The 16,193-nt window shown below is 51.6% G+C and overlaps 1 protein-coding gene across 1 annotated transcript in view; it reads right to left on the bottom strand.

The window, feature by feature from the left end:
- Window positions 1-625: 625 nt before the first annotated feature.
- The window catches only part of LOC132332989 (hydrocephalus-inducing protein-like), a 34,915-nt gene continuing 19,347 nt past the window's right edge, over window positions 626-16,193 (bottom strand). The window contains exons 11-21 of the mRNA XM_059857716.1: window positions 15,749-15,867; window positions 14,343-14,566; window positions 12,376-12,443; window positions 9,797-10,029; window positions 8,880-8,980; window positions 7,491-7,626; window positions 6,875-7,039; window positions 5,840-5,992; window positions 3,788-4,026; window positions 2,399-2,567; window positions 626-661 (exon numbers count right to left, since the gene is read on the bottom strand). Of these exons, the coding sequence (XP_059713699.1) occupies window positions 626-661; window positions 2,399-2,567; window positions 3,788-4,026; window positions 5,840-5,992; window positions 6,875-7,039; window positions 7,491-7,626; window positions 8,880-8,980; window positions 9,797-10,029; window positions 12,376-12,443; window positions 14,343-14,566; window positions 15,749-15,867 (1,643 nt within the window). The remainder of the gene's footprint in view (window positions 662-2,398; window positions 2,568-3,787; window positions 4,027-5,839; window positions 5,993-6,874; window positions 7,040-7,490; window positions 7,627-8,879; window positions 8,981-9,796; window positions 10,030-12,375; window positions 12,444-14,342; window positions 14,567-15,748; window positions 15,868-16,193) is intronic.

Here is a 16,193-nt window from a genome sequence, read left to right as displayed (position 1 = left end):
CTGAAAAATTATGTCCAGAGTCATCAGCTTACAAGCTCCATTTTTCCCTCTGTTACTGCACCCAGGCTCTATTTCATCTACTTCAATATTTAATTCCTGAAGTTCAGAAACTCTTTAAATCCCTATGAAGCAGGATCCAATATGCTCTGTAGGACTCTGGCAACAGAGAACAGCTGGCAAGCACATTGCAAAAGGATATCAGACTTTACTGGATATTTATTTTGGTAGTGTTGTTAGCGATACAACCAGATTTGGAAGTCCCAGAGAAAAACTGTGTCCAGATTTACAAGTTCCTGCCTACATATTTGCACAGTCAAAAGCAGCAGCCTGTTTGAACAGCATTTGAGGAGACTGCTTAAATAGCTTTGGCAGGCTTTGGTGGGAGCTCCTCTCAGACCCTTGCATTTCACAGAAGAAAAGTCAATTTGCCTTTTGACCTCTGTTTTTCCAGGGAAAAAATCAAAGCCACTCTGCTGCCCCGGGTTAGACAGCAGGTCTGTGCTGCATTCCTGACCTCAGCTCCTAGACCAAGACCTCTGGGATCCCATAACCCTCAACACACCACCAGCCAACTGAACTGGTTTCCTTGCAGATATGGTGTCCAAAATCCATTACCCTCTCCAGGTCAGCCAACAGGAGAAACAGTGATTGTCTTCTGAGACTGACAGGAACAGCACAGGCTGTCCACAACACAGCTCACATGAGGCATCTCATGAGAGGACCACTGGAAAGCCACATGCGTGTGGCCTCCCAGAGAATGGGTCTATTTGGCTGACAGTGCTGAGTAAGCATTTCAGAAGCTGCTTCTGCCCAGGAGGGTGCAAGCCAGCTACTAACATGTTCTAGCACCCTCCAAAAAATCTGAGATAGAGAAAACTCAAAGGCTGCATCCTGCTTAAAACAAGACTTGGACAGACTGGATCAATGGGCCAAGGACAAGGGTGAGAGGTTCCACAAGGCCAAGTGCCACATCCTGCAGGTCACCAGCCGCCTCAGTGTGAGCCAGAGTGTGCCCAAGGGGGCAAAATGCCAATGGCACCTGGCCTGGATCAGCAGCAGTGTGGGCAGCGGAACCAGGGCAGTGCCTGCCCCTCTGTGCTGGGCACTGCTGAGGCCACAGCTCGAGGGCTGTGTCAGCTCTGGGCCCCTCAGGAAAAAGGACATTGAGGGGCTGAGTGTGTCCAGAGAAGGGCAGCAAGGCTCACAAAGGCTCTAGAAAACATGTCCCATGAGGAGTAGCTGAGGGAGCTGGGTTTGTTCAGTCTGGAGAAGAGGCTCAGGAGGGACCTCACCGCTCTCTCAACTCCCTGACAGGAGCGTGCACTGAGGGGGGGCTGCTCTCTTCTGCTGGGCCTGCACTGAGAGCCAGAGGAAGTGACCTCACGTTGAGAGGAAATTCAGGTTAGACTTTAGAAAATAATTTTCACTGTTCAGGGCGGGGAATAGGTTGGCCAGAAAGGTGGTGGAGTTGCCATCCCTGCAGCTGTTAAAGAGGCCTCTGAACCTGACACTGGGAAATGGTTTAGTGGTTTAGGGTTTGCAGTGTCAGTGTTGGCCTGACGTTGAACTGATGGTCTTAAAGATCTCTTTCACCCCTGACGGTTCTACAATTCGCAGTGCTTCTCGCCTGGCTGAGGGGAAGGCTCAGGGCTGTCCCGAGTCCGAGGGCGGCCGCGCCCTGAGGCGCTGGGGCGGCGCTGCGGCTGCGGCGTCTCCTGAGGGGCGGGGCCGGGCTCTGCCCTCAGCTCCGCGAGGTCCCAGCGCTCAGGGCGGCGGCGTCTCTGCTGTCCTTCAACCCGGCAATCCCATCCCTCAGCCCGCAGATCCCATCTATCAGGCCGCAGATCTCGTCCCGCAGCCTGCACATCCCATCTCTCAGCCTTCAGATCCCATCTCTCAGCCCGGCGATCCCATCTCTCAGCCCGCAGATCCCACCCTCAGCCCGCAGATCCCATCCCTCAGCCCGCAGATCCCACCCCTCAGCCCGCAGATCCCACCCCTCAGCCGGACAGCGCTCGGCAGCGGGCACCCGCCTCGCCTTGGGGTCTGCCCGGAGCCACCCGCGCCCCTGGATCACAGGTACCCGAGCCGTGCCCCGTTTTCCCCCTCGGGATTCCCCAACTTTCCCACAGAAGAATGCAGCTGCTGTTCCATCTTTAGACTGTTGCGTTTCAACCTCCCCCCCCCCCCCCCCCCTTTTTTTTTTAACTTTATATGTTCTTTCCCTTTTATATTTGGGCTGATCTGATAACGAGCTGTAAATCACACACGGCCGATCTGAGGGAGTTTCTTGAAGGCCTCTGCTCATTTCCCCAGGCAAATGCCAAGGGACTGTGGAGCAAGCCCAGGGGAGGGGATCTGATGGTTCCACAGGCTCAGCCCGTGGTGGGGACCTCACCTGTGGGATGTGGGAGAAGCCTCGCAGCACCATGTCCTCAGACTGTCCTGGCTTCAGGTCCATCGACACTGGCTCCAGCCCAAACACGGGGCTGGCACGTTCGGGGCTCTGGGAATCATCCTGGGAGCTGCTGAGGGCTGAGACACTCTGGCCCTTCTCCTCAGGTGGCCTGTAGCATTCCACACTCCAGAAGAGCTGATAGAAGTGGTGGCCCTTGTTTGTTACTCTGAACTGATGAATACTGGGAACGAGGCTAGAATAGAAGGCAGGATGCAAAATCTGCTATTTCCCTGGTCATCAGATTGCTCCCAGTGAGCAACCCGAGGTGTTAATTGCTTGGAGACTGTCTACATTTCCAGCTCTTAATGTGGACCAGAAATAGTGTCTGATAAGGTGCCCTTTTGATGTTATTATTGCAAAGGGAAATATGTTTATAATGGTAATATAATGTTTTCCAGGTGAGGCTAACAGGAGGTGGTGTTTTCCTCCAAAATGTTTGTTCTGGGCTGATTCATACTGTTGCTGTATTTTGTATTAATCTGTGCCTGAAACTGTAAGTGAATCTTTGAGATCCTGCACTTGGGGACTTTGTGTGTGGGCGTATGATTGCAGACATTTCTAAAAGCCGGCTCGGAGGCAGTTTCTGGATGACCCCAGCAGCAGGTAAAAATCATCTGCCTGCTCCAGGAGAGGACAGCGGGGGAGCAGAGCCTCTCTCATTCGTAGTAGCTTTGGTTTTGCACTGCTAGCCATTTGTAGAAACTTCATTTTGCATTAGAAACTGTCTGAAAGTGAACTTTGCCAACTCTGCTGGCAGTCGAGCGAGGTCCTGGGCAGAGCAGGGCAGCAGCAGAGCCCTTGAACAGCACGAGGAAGCGGCAGCAGCGGCGGTGCAGACCCCGCACAAACCAGAGAGTTTCCATCTGCCTCTGGAACTGCTCTGTGGGCTCCTGCCTTGCCAGTGGGGGGTGTCACCCTCCTGTCTCTTTGTTCCTGAGGCCCCTGCTTGCCATTTTGGAAGGGAAGGGTCTGATGCCACCTTCCCTTGGTCCCTCAGCCACACGGAGGGAGGGACTGCCTCATCCGGGCGCCATTTCAGGAACCTTTTGCTCTGGGGGAGCCTATGAGCTTATTACTTGATCAAGTGAGGACATCAGTGTATTAGAACTAAAGACAATTCAGTGGCAATTTAGCAACTGGTTTCCCTCTCAGTGGCTTTTGAGGGTGTCTAACAACTCTCAACTGGCCATCACGTGTTTCTAAAGGAATCTCTGCCTTCAGGGAAGGAGTCAGGGCTTTGAACACTGAAGAAGACCTTGCCTGAAGGACTACAGCAAAACTGCTCCTTGTTGAGACAGGAGGAGAGGTGGGAGTGGAGAGATCTCCTACCTGAATTGGTATCCCAGGTTGAGCTCCGGGGCGAATGGCTTGTCTATGACAACCGTGGTGCCAGTGCCCAAAGCCACCAGCCCGAAGGCGGTCCAGAGGCTGTTCCCAATGAACAGCTGGACAGGGACAGCAAAAGGCCCCGTGTCATCCAGGGTTACTGTGACAGACACAGGCACCTCACCCCCAGCAGGGATCACTCCTTCTCTGGGTTCAATGGCACAGCAGTGGGGTTTGCGAGCCTGTAGGACAAGCATAATTTGCGTTTAGGAAACCATACACCCTGGTGTCTTGTGGGGTACAAGAAAAAAAAGACTAAAGAGGGGATGATAAAAATCAAAGGCTTAAAATCCCCAAAATACAGTACTGGGCAACAGCGGAGCTCATACATCCTGTGTTTTCCCCTCCTTTAACAGACTCACCTAATTAACCCAGTTTTGCCCAACCCAAGGGATGCTTATCCTCAGGAGAGTGTTCCTTCCCCATCTTTCTCTGGAGTGTGTGCCAAGGAAAGCTGCTTTCTCTCTCCTGGCTTCTCACAAAGGCTCAAGGCCAGAGGAAGGCAGGACTGCTCAAATCCCACCGCAGAAACCACACAGCTGGAAGATACTGCTGAGAGCCTGAAGAATACCTCTGCAAAACCAGTTGTGCAAAACCCCAACACCAAACTATTCTTTCCCAAGGGGCCATCAGTGCTTCTCAACATCCCCTAAAGGACTGAAGCCCTCACTCCCCACCCATCATCAGCTGTAAAGAGGTGCCCCAGTGCCCTCTGCTTTGGAAAAGTCACCTCCAAATGGTTAGAGCAGAGCAGGAAAGCAGGAAGCAGAAAGAAAACTGGATGCATGTGCTCTGTGGGCATGGCCCACTCTTCCCAAGAACTCTTGTCATCTGCTTTCTCATGGACTTCACAGATTGGGCAAGAGAGCTAGAAGCTGCCCGAAGGAGGGAGGAAAGGCCTTGCACCAGCACAGCTGTACAGACACAGCTCTGCAGGTCTGACCCTGGTAGGAGCATGTGAAACCCAGCCTTTACACACCATGACCACCCAGCCAAGGTGCACTGCTCCCTGCAGAGGCTGAAAGCACAACTCCATTGTGGGAGTCAGGAAAAGCTCTCCTGGAAAAATCCCTGACTTTAAGGTTACATTTATCTCCCAAACAGCTGGAAAAGCAGCAAGAGGAAATTCACACCCCTCCTCCTTGGCCCAGGAGGCTGTGGCTGGACTCTCCCACATGGCCTGACGCTTTACCCACAGACACAAACAAGTCCTTAGTACAGGTTTTAACCAGCTCCACAAGTTCAACACAGCCAGCATGAAAAAGAACAAACCTCAAGCTCCTCACAGATCTCCCCCTCCAGCAGACATCCCACCCAGTCCCAGGCACAGCCCTTCCTGGCTGCACCAGCCCTGCTCCCCCTGCCAGGGGAGCAGCCCCAGCTCCTTCTGCCCTATGCAGCCTCCACATATTGAACAGCCCTTCTCTGCAGCTGGTCCCCAAAGATGCTCTTCAATAGCACAGAGATCCCAGGTTGGGGGGGGTGCACAACCCCCACACTTGTCTTTGTGTGGACAGCCCAGCTGGCTTGACCCACAGGAGGTGTGAAAATTGCCTCCCCACGAGCAGTCTGAGGACAGACCTCACACCCTGCTCTCTACTATTAACAGCAGTGTGGCACAAAGCAAATGGAGATGGACAAGGAAGCCACAGTGAAATCCATGCTCTGGGGAGCAAAGGACCACAGGTTTCTCTTGATTGCAGAGTTCCAAAAATGTGACACACAAAGCTAAAGACCTTCTGTAAAATTAAGGGAGAACTTGTCAACACAATCCAGATTAATTTCTGCTCCAACATCTCTGCACCTGACTTCACTGAGGGGTGCCCCATCTAAAACCACTGCAGACCAGGTTCCTCTTGCCTTGCTCAGATGGAATATTGGGAGTATCCTGCCTCCTCTCACACAGGGCAATATGGATATCTTGCCTATAAAAACCAAGTCATGGCTGCTACTGACCAGTCCATTTCCCTGAAAAACAGCCCCACAGATACTTACGACCTCCATCCTGAAGTCTGCAGGGACGAGACCTTCGTTGAAGAGGGTAAAGCTGCGTGAAGTAGGCTGTAGTGCTGGGATCTTGCCAAACTCTATCAGCCTTGTGCTTGGGTAGATTTCTGCCAGCTTTCCAGAGCTCCGTAATTCTACTCTCTGTTCCAGGAAGCAGGCAAGAAAGATTTCAAAAAAACCCCAAATCATACCACAACAGGGAAAGCTAAAAAAACTTTAATAGCTCAACCCCACTCAAGTTATTTCTTTAGGGACTGCTTCCACTCTACAGCTGAAATGCTAGGCTTTTGGGAAAAATAAAAAAATTACATATGCACCTCCAAATGAAAAAGGATTAAGGTATAAGAAACATTCCAACCACAAATTATTGGCCCAAAGCTAAAAGCTTTGCAAGGAATTTCTAGTTAAGATGAGGCTGACAGTTAAACAACTCGTTATTCTGGTGGGGAGAAACCCTCCTCTTTAGGGTAAGCAGACTGATGGTTGAAAGCAACTGTTTTGTCAAACTTCAGCTTGCACTGCCTGTCCTGGCACAGCTTGCATTGTCTGTCCTTCCTGGTGACTGGTTTACATACAGTGCCACAATGGCCCAGGTTCAGATGTTTGGTGCCATCCAGGGAATTTAGCATCCTCATTTCCATATGTTTTAATATTAAGTTTAAATCCTTCTCCAACCACTCTTCAAATGCCAGCTTTCATTTCTTTTACAGAAAGCTCAAGGTTCCCAGAAGTCTTCTGACTTCCTTTTTTGTGCTCAGAGAAATGACATTTTATAACAGATGTTTCCAAAATTAATAGCATTAAAGATTAATTAACTAAAATAATCCTTAATTCCAGCTTAGATGAACTACCTTCTGTGTCAGACACTGAGATTACCACCTATGAGGCATGAGCTGTTTGTGCCACCCATCCCTCCTGTTCTTCTCCACAGCAGCCTGTGCCTGTTTTCCCCAGAAGAATCCCTGTCCCTGTGCCCCTGCCAGGAGCAGTTGCCCACAGGCACACAGCTCCCCTTGCACTCACCCGTGGGTTTCTCTCATCCCCGAACACGCCAATGAGAACATTGGTGCGATGCTCCCCTAATGTCTGCACCTCGATCACAACTGGGATCTCTGCGAAGCTGTGAGGCTGGACTATCCCACAGGGCTTGGGGCTGGAGTAGAGCACAGGAGAGTTCTCCTTGCGTTTCTGGAAGGGACAGAACCAAATACAACTTTAGAGGGACCTCTGAAGAAACCTTAAACTCCTTAACATCCACCGCAACAGCAAATTACACTCATGTTTAAAAATCCCCAGGACAAAGGTAAAAGGCACAAACAAGATGCAAGAATTGTAGGCTTAGCACTCCCAGGGGATGCTGCAAGGAGGCTGCCAGCGCAGGCGTTGGTGTCTGTGGATGCAGCAGCTTTTCACAACCCTCTAAGATCTCCCACAGGAAAACACCATGAAGACTAGACTAGAACATTAACTGTTTCCTCAGGAGGTTAAACTGCCTCCTCAAGTTTACATTCGGGTAGGATCCTGTTCTCAGCAGATCTTTAAGATTGAATAGAAATCAGCAAGGCCTTATCCAAACCCTTTTTTCCCCAATAATCTCCTCAATAATATTTGACAGGAGGAAGTGGATGTGATGCCAAACCTGGGGAATAAGCCCATAGCAGCCAGGAAGGTCGGTGTTATTTGCAACGAGGAACTTCCTCTCGTAGGGCACCTTCAGGTGGCACTCATCGTAGAGCAGGATTTCAGGGTACACTCGCAGCTCAGGAACGAGACATCTGGGCAAAGAGATGATCCCAAGGGAATCAGAGATACTGAGAGAATGGAGAACATTTACCCCCAAAGATTGTAAAATGGAGCATAACACTGGTCACTATCAAATAGATATTTAACAGCCCTACAGTGATAAATTGCCTTCTAAGTCTTCCCACTCAAACAGGTCTTGTCAAGGAGGGGCAAACCCTGAGAGGCAGCACCCAGAGGCTGCCAAGTGCCCCAGGCAGAGCACTTTGTGCCACAGCTGCCTCAGCCCCTCCTTTACCCAAGAAGGCTTGCAAGGACTCCTGTCACAGTCCCAGTGATCCACGAGCCCTGGGCGAGCCTTCCCAACAAGGGTCAGTGCTCACTAAGGCTCAAGGAACACACAGCTCTGGTGTCTCAGGAAAAATGACTCTCTTCTCTCCCATGGTGCTGTTACCCTGCCTGAGAACTCAGCTCTTTGCCCCAGCCCTGGAGGGCACGAGACACCAGCTGCCCTCCAGAGTGGCTGATCACCCCCTCCCAGGTCCTATAGCTCCCTTGGTCCTTCACTCCACAGCTCCATGCACTGACTGTCCCCTTGCTTGACAAGTTCCTCTTGCTTTAGAAAATGGCAGCCCAGGCACTGACTGGATGGCTCTGCCTGGGACAGGGAACAGCACCAGGGAGCTGCATCCCTCTGGGCATTCAACTGACACCCACAGCAGCACAGCAGGATGCAATTCTGCTGCAGCAACAACGACTTTTGGTTTAAGTCTGAGAACGCTAAAGCTCAAAATGGGAAGCAGAGGGAAGGAGGAAAACTAGAGCTGACCTGCCACATCAAGGGCTGCTTTCCCCTCATAAGATCTTGCCCTCACCACTCTTGCTGTGAGCCACTTTCCCCTGCCATGTGCTCTCATGAGCAGAAGGAGACCCTGACTCTCAGCAGGCTGCCTGGTGTGTCCCAAACCAATGCATGGTGGCTGCAACCAGCACAACTCCACCTCTTGCAGGCAGAAGGAGAAGAGGCCCTTGGGAAATTTGCTGCGCCTCAAGCACCAAAACCCAGGCCAAGAAATGATACCATTCCTGGTCCCTTTAGAAGAGGGCCCAGGACCGTGCTGGGCTGTGAGCAGGGCTGCTTTTCACCACAGGCTGCTGCCCAAGCCCTGTTGTTCTCATGTCCAGCTGGCACAACATGAGGCCATTAAGCAGCACTTCTCCTTGGCAGCTGCAGCCAGCAAAGCCTGTGCAAGGCAGGGGCTGGGGGAGGCCAGGCAAGGGCTGGTACCTGGCTGTGATGAACAGTTTTGCCACTCCCTGGCCAATGCCCTCCAGGTCCACCAGCAGCCTCCAGCGGAAATCCATCACAGTGTTGGAACACAGGGTCACCTGGTGGAAGAGAAGAACAGTAAATTCTTCCTTACAAAACCTCATTACCCACATGTGATATCCTCCAGTTCTTGTTTCATGGTAAGGAAAGGGCAGATTTTGCCTTAATTCTTCTGCTGCTCCATGTGTAGAGCACAGTCTCTGAGAGTAGCAAAAGCCTTCTGGCAATACCAGATGTGTTAAACACACCTTGCTATCAGGGCATAGGTCGGTTACATTAAAACATTAGACTAAAGCTTTATGCACCACTGTATTCAAATTAAGGGGCCAATTTTTCATCTGACAACAATTACATAAACACAGAGGAAATCTGCTGACTTGAACAGAATGAGTTCAGCTTTACAGCAGGAAGCGGAGGGCAAAGTGTGGCCCAGCAGGTGCTGGGCAGTTCATGGCTACAGTTTTTTGTCTCTACTGGAGCTTCCTGCAGTGAACATAAATCATTCTGCTCCCCAGGAGTGGGGAAATGAGACCAAGAAGAAAGGCTAACTGCTTTATACAATGACATCTCTCTAACAGCCACCTTCTGCCCTCATCCTTGCTCTGCCCACTTGCAATCAAATCAATCGCTCTCAAAAACACAAGAATGGCTTCAGGCCTTGACCATATGGTATGTGACCTCAGCAGATGATTTTGGAAACCAAACAGTGCTCCTTGAGGAACATCCAGAGTAACCCAGCTAGCAGAGGCCTCCCAGCAGTGCAGATCTCTCCCTCCCACCATGCTCAAAGCTGGCACCAGAGCTGAAGCCCTCCCACACTCCAGTGCAGCTTCAGCCCTGGTGCGGCAGCGTCTGGGGCTGGACTCTGGCTGTACCTCGATGTCCTGGTGTCCCTGGGGAAGGATGGTCCCTCGGCTGGGATTCATTGTGAACTCCTTTGGCTCCACATAAAATTGGATTCCCTTCCTCCAGGATGGATCACCGTGCCTGCGGATCTGATCCATGCTGTCGACAGCCGGCTGTGTGCCATCGTCCGACATGCGGAGCTGGAACGTCAGCGGCACTGAGGAGATGTTAGTGAGGCGACAGCACTGGGTGTAGGGAAAGCCTGGGAAAGGACACAAATATCCAGTCAGGCACCCATGATGGCATGATCCTGGGGTGAATATCCTGGCAGGATGAAAGTGGGATTAGAGTTTAGCTCTTTATTATCTGAACTACAGCCCACCGAGAAGCTGCGTGAGGAATTAATCGTCACTTAGTTCCCTTTGACACTAATTCCAGACTGCAGCCTTGAAAATGCCCCCTCCTAGCCCTGCTCAACACTGCAAGTGCTCCCTCATCTGCCTCAAACCAGCACCACTTATCTCTCAGTGATGGGTGTGCACCCAGACCCAGGATTTACTCTGAGAATTCAAGCTGTCAAATTCCCTGTTAAGTCTGCCAACACTCTCACAGTTTTCAAGATATACAAACAGTGAGTTGTCACTGGGAAGACGCTACAGCAAAAGAAAGTGAGGATGGAATCAGGAACTAGAACATGGTGCAAAGCACCCTAGTGCAGCTTCTCTCTGCAGCATCCTTTAGGCATCTCGTGGTTTGGGCCAAACCGACTGAGCACGGGACAGCTCAGAGCCCACTCAACTGGGGGCACACCCAAGCCTTGCTTTGAGATTAGCAATTAGGAATCAGGTCCCACCACACCCAGCAAACAGGGACATCACAGCCATGCTGCACACTGGGATTGCTGCTTGCAAGAGTTTACCCCACTTCAGTTCTGAGATTTGCTTTCCATCCTGGAAAGCCAGAGATACAGCCACTCATGGTGGGGATGTCCTGCAGAGCCCGCAGAGCAGCCACAACCTGCTCTGCAGTGCGCACCTGGCTGGGCTGGCCAGCTCTGTGGGGAGGAGACTTCTCCCCCGGGCCTGCCCACCAAGAGTCCCTGGAACACAGATGGGGAGAAAAAACAACTTCAGGCGCAGCCCAGAGCTTCTCTGGGCCCATCCAAGTGACCACTGCCAGCTCCAGCAGTGACTCCAGCAGGGAGGAGAGAGAGGCACAAAAAGGACAAACCCAGATGTCAAAACCTCAAAGGAGACTGAGCTCAGCACATGCAGACAACAGTCAACAGTTACAAAGAAGCAAAGATACAACAGCTGCCTTCAGCTGAAGAGACCTTAGGAATGAAATCGGATTCAGCAGGATCAATCTCCTGTTTCAGAACCATATTTCCATCTGTTGCCTTTCTTCTTTCATTTGCTCAAAAGGCAACTTAACAAGTGCCTCGGTGGTGATGCAGGGTGGGGAAGAAGCAGCTCAGGAAGGGCAATTAGTTTTCTTAGAAAGTTCATGAACTTCATTATTACGGGTTTAGACTTCATAGTGAATATTCCCCTTGGTCTGGGAAGGGGGACAGGGGTTTTGGGGGAGTTTTGGCCTTGGGGGTGTGTGGAGGCCCTGGGGGGCTTCTCCTAAGTTACACCCCCTTGGCTCCTTCCCCTGTTCCTGTCTATCCCTATGTTCCTGAGCCACTCCCTCCCATTTCCCTGACTGGCTCTTATCTCTGTACTGCCCCGAGACCAGGGTGAGCCCCCAGGCCCCGAGAGAGTGAAAGCTGGCCTCTCCACGCGTGTGTGCTGGGACCTGAACATCTCACCGCGCGGCTGAATAAAACATCTGTGGATATTGTGCAAAGGCCCTGTTTGCTTCTTTACCCTGGACTTTACTAGCAGCAATTCAGGCTGCAACAGGGCTGGGCTTTTCCGTTTGGGGATTTTTTGGGACTTGGGGCGTGATGCCGGGGGCGGCCGTGCAGTCGGAGCTGAGCACGGGCAGGGAGCGGAGCTTCCCTTCCTCCCCCTTGGGGATCGAAGCTCGGCCGCTGCTGCTGCGGGAGGTTGTGTGCTTGGCCCCGGGACTGCCCTGGCTGCAGCTCAGCGCTGCCACCGACCCTGCCTGCCTGCCCTGCTCCTGCCTGCTGCTGCTCTGCACTGCCGAGACCCCCACAGCTCCTCCTGCCTGTGATCACAACTACACCAAAGGGGAAAAACACTACTTGGCAGGTTGGAAATTCCTGTTATTGTGTTCTTGTTTGTGCTGTCCTGATATTTTCTAGTAAAGAAATGTAATTTCCCATATTTTTTGCCTGGAAGCCCTGTAATTTCAAAAGTATAATAATTTGGAGGGAGAGGGTCCTCTTTCCATTCTAGATAGATTCCCACCTTCCTTGGCAGACATCTGTCTTTTAAAACAGGACAGAGACGCCAGAAAATACTGACTTTCTATTCCTTAGTTCTATTTGATCTCACAATGGCAAAACGCTACCTGAGGCACCAGCAGCCCTGCAGTTCACACCCTGAGGAGGCTGCTGTGGCAGACCATGAGTGAGGGATGCTTTTCTGTTGGAAGGCACAGATCCCTCACGCTGCATCCCAGCCCAGGGAACACTCACCAAAGGAGATCTCACCGAAGTTGATCTCATCGACATCGAACTGTAAACTCGGTCCAGAGACGCTGCCCCTGCATGGACAGAGCAGGAAATGGCTCGGTTAAAGGAATTGCAAAGGTCCGGCTGTCCTGGCTCAGGGGCACAAAACCTGGGCTCAGGGCACCCTGGGCTTCCAACCAACACAGCCCCATGGGCTCAGCACAGGGCCCCGTGCACAGGAGGCAGCTAAAGCCAAGTGGCCAGCAGCCAACAGCCACTGATGGGCTCTGGGCACAGGGCTGGCAGGAAAAGCCCCCAGGTTGCTGGTGGTCCCACAAAGGACCCTGAACACACCCAGAACATGGCTCTGTGCCTCAGTTTCCCCATCTGTAAAGTGATGGACATAAAGGTGTCCTAACAAACTTCTGTACTTTCCTGCTTTGCTACTTCTTAGCTGTAACTGCTGTTCCCATGGAGGAGCTTTCTCAGGAGAGTTTGACCCACACAATCATTACAGACAGAGTTCTGAGACATGAACCCAGGGGAGCCCCAAATATCTTCTGAAAAGAGCAGCAACAGTTCTACACAGTGGACAGATGAATCCTAGAGGAGAGGATCAGCTTGTCAGCAGTGCACCAGCTGGCACAGCCAAGAGCAATAGCTTCAGCAACCAAACCAGGGTGTCCTGAATCCAGCCCAGCACCTCAGCTGTCCTTGAACTCAGCAGACAGACTCCAAAAGTCACCAACACCCACTGAAATCAGCACTTGGAGCTGCACAACACTCATGAGTTGATTTCATGGTTGCTGCCAATCAATGCCCACTCTGCATTTTGGTTCAAACTCAAGGAGCAGTGACCTGGGCCTTCTGTTGTGTTCACAGGACTGCCCCTGGCTCTGCTCTGCACATCTCAACAAGAGACACCTGCCCTTGCTCAAGGAGAAAGCTGCTTATGCAGAAACACCCCATGACCACTTTGGGGGAGGCACAGAGGAGAATCAATTATTTGATGGTGAAAGGTTCCCTGTGATTTCCAAAATAAAAAGCAGCATTTTTCTGCCAAAAACAAAGCCAGCATACTTGTTTCTCCACTATGGGCAAACCTACTCACCACTTTTCTTTTGCTAAGCAATAACTTAATTGTTCTTTTTAATGCATCTCCCTTATCTCATTGGTATAATCCCAGTGCAGATTGCTTTCATTTCTTTACTGCCTTGAGCCAGTGCCTGCCAACAGCAGCAGCCCAGCTCCAAAGCTGCAGAGCAGCCAGCATCAGCTCTCCTGCTCCCACTACATTATTCCAGCAGCACATGGCTCAGGCTGGCAGGGACAAGGCCTCACACTGCTGTGGTGCTGAGGACTGAGCTCTGCCTCCCCTGTGATCAGCCCTTCTCCCCTGTGCTGGGCCAGGATTATCTCTTGCCGTGGCCCCACCCCCCAGGAGGATGCCCAAGTCCTTGGGACAGTTCCTGCTGCAGTTCCCTGACTCCCAATCAGCCCTTTCCTGGCTGTGCCAAGGAGGCACCAGAGCACTCTGTGCACAGCAGCTGGGAGCACAGCTTGTCCCCCTGAGCAGGGCTGGCAGAGGTGAGCTGAGGCTGCTGCTGCCCACCTGGCATGGATTATTAATGGAAGTTTTTACAAGCACTGCTGCTGCTGCAGAATCAGCCAGGCTGGCCCATCTCCAAAGCCCTGAGGGCCTTGCTGGGGGTTCAGGTGGGACATCCCAGAGCAGCTGCTGCCCAAAGCTGATCCATCCCACTGCCTGCCATGGCCCAAGGCACAGAGAGATCCCTGCAGGGAGGAGTCATTACAGCTCCCAGGTACCACCCAGGGCAGGAGGCATCCTCACACTAAGGTAATGCCAGAATCAGAGCAAAGATTAGAACCTCAGGAAACATCTTTTTTCTCTGGTCCACCCCAAAATGAGGTAGGTGGGGGATGTCCCAGAGACAGCTACAGATGTGCCCACAAGCTCCCAGGGTCCTTACCTGATGGTCAGGATTGCAGGCATAGGAGTTCCAGTCACACTGAACTGGAATTCTTCCTCAAAGGTCCCCAACACGGTGGCCTTGAAGGGGATCTGAACAGTCTGGATCCCACCTGGTGCAATGATGCCCTCCTTGGGTAGAAACTTGAAGCAGGAGCCCACGTTTGTGGTTGAGGGGATACAGGTGAAGGGAGCATCAAGAGCTCCTTTGTTAATCAGTTTCACCTGCAGCAGCAAGAAAGCAAAGTGGAAATACATGTGGAACCTTCCCTTCTTGGGAGTTATTGTCTAATGATGCCATGAACACCCAGAAAAGGGAGAAGATGCTTTGTGCTGCTGAATGGCAGCAGCCAAAAAAAAAAAAATCACAGGACAAGTTCTGCCTTTGGGTTTTCCTGCAGAGCAGAGGTAACTCCCCAGAACTAGAGTCACCCTGGGGTGATCCCATGGACACAGAGCTGTGCACCTCTGCTCAGCATCACCAGGCTCATTGAGACCTGGCCCTGAGAACAACATGGGCTGATTGCAGCTGTGCAGGGAATCCCCCCAGAGCTGCTGCTGCCCCAGTTAGCACAGCTCCACCAGCACCATCTGCTCATTCACCTTTTCCCCTGTCATGAAACCAATACATTGATTATGAGGCATCAGCATCAAAATGTATAGACAGCACCATCTTTTGGTAAGAAAGTTCAGCATGTCTTTCCCTTCCACAGCCAAGCTTTTGAAAGTGTCTGGCATGATGTAGTGCCTCCTTTTCTACCTCTTTCAGTTGCTCTTTCTTGATTTTTTTTTTTCTTTTGCAAACTTGACAATACTGGAGGGGGAGGCAAATAGGTAGAAAAATCCTCTGCTTTATTCCCAGGAACATTTTTCTCTTTCTAGGGTCAGAGATGCACCAAGGCCAAGGTGTGGTGAGGGACTGGTCAGCAAGGGAAAGAACTCCCAAGCCTTTAGCAAGGGCCATCACTAAGCCAGGAGGGTGGATGGCTTTCCTGTGACTTCCAGGAATAAGCAGGAGACACTTGACTGGAAATTGTTTGCAGTGGGCTGAAGCTCAAAGGCAGCTAGTTTGTTCCAGCTGCTTCTGCAGAGCCCAGGCCAAAGGAGCCTTGTGTCTGCACTGCCACAAAAGCCTCTGAACATGCAGCTTTTGGAGCCAGTGCTGGTTTCATGGGTCAAGGGGCTGTTGTGCAGGAAGCTTCCCAGCTGATCCCTAGGGAAGGCTGCCCAAAAGCAGGGACTGGGGCTTCATGAACAACAGACACACCTTTCTGACCCCCCAGATTTGAGCAGTGCATCAAATATTCCCTGCTCATAACTGCCCAGGTTGCCAGGAATTCCACAGCTCCACCAGGCTTGCTGCTGCCTCAGGAGCCATCAGGGCTCACCCCAGCCCCTGCTGCTCACCTCAAGCATGTGGGAGGTGTCAACAAAAACGTTCCCAAGGTCCAGAGTCTGAGAGCTGAGCTCAACCAAGGGTCCTTGGCCTTCCCCTCTGAGGCGCAAGGGCAGCCTGCTCTCACGGCCTGGGGAGAGATGTCCATTGCAGTACAATCATTCCCTCTGTTACACTGCATTTTCCAGGCTGCCTCAGCGCTAGTCCCTGACTCTGAGCTGGATGCAACCAGCTCCTGATGCTTCAGGAGAAGATATAGACCCTTCTCTTCCCTCAGGAGATATCCCTTTGGACTGACTTGCAGTTTCTAACCCATTCCTTGGCTGGTTTCCAATTTTAGCCACCAGTTTGCTGAGTTTAAAACATCTCTGATGTCCTGTCGTGGCAAGCCAAGGTGTAATGGGTATAAATTGAAAGAAAGGAAATTTAGGTCAGATATTAGGAAGAAATTTTTTA

The sequence above is a fragment of the Haemorhous mexicanus genome, chromosome 12 (assembly GCF_027477595.1).
Source record: "Haemorhous mexicanus isolate bHaeMex1 chromosome 12, bHaeMex1.pri, whole genome shotgun sequence".
NCBI classification, from domain to species: domain Eukaryota; kingdom Metazoa; phylum Chordata; class Aves; order Passeriformes; family Fringillidae; genus Haemorhous; species Haemorhous mexicanus.
Note: the sequence above shows the minus strand (reverse complement) of the source record. Positions and strands in the feature narration are given on the sequence as shown.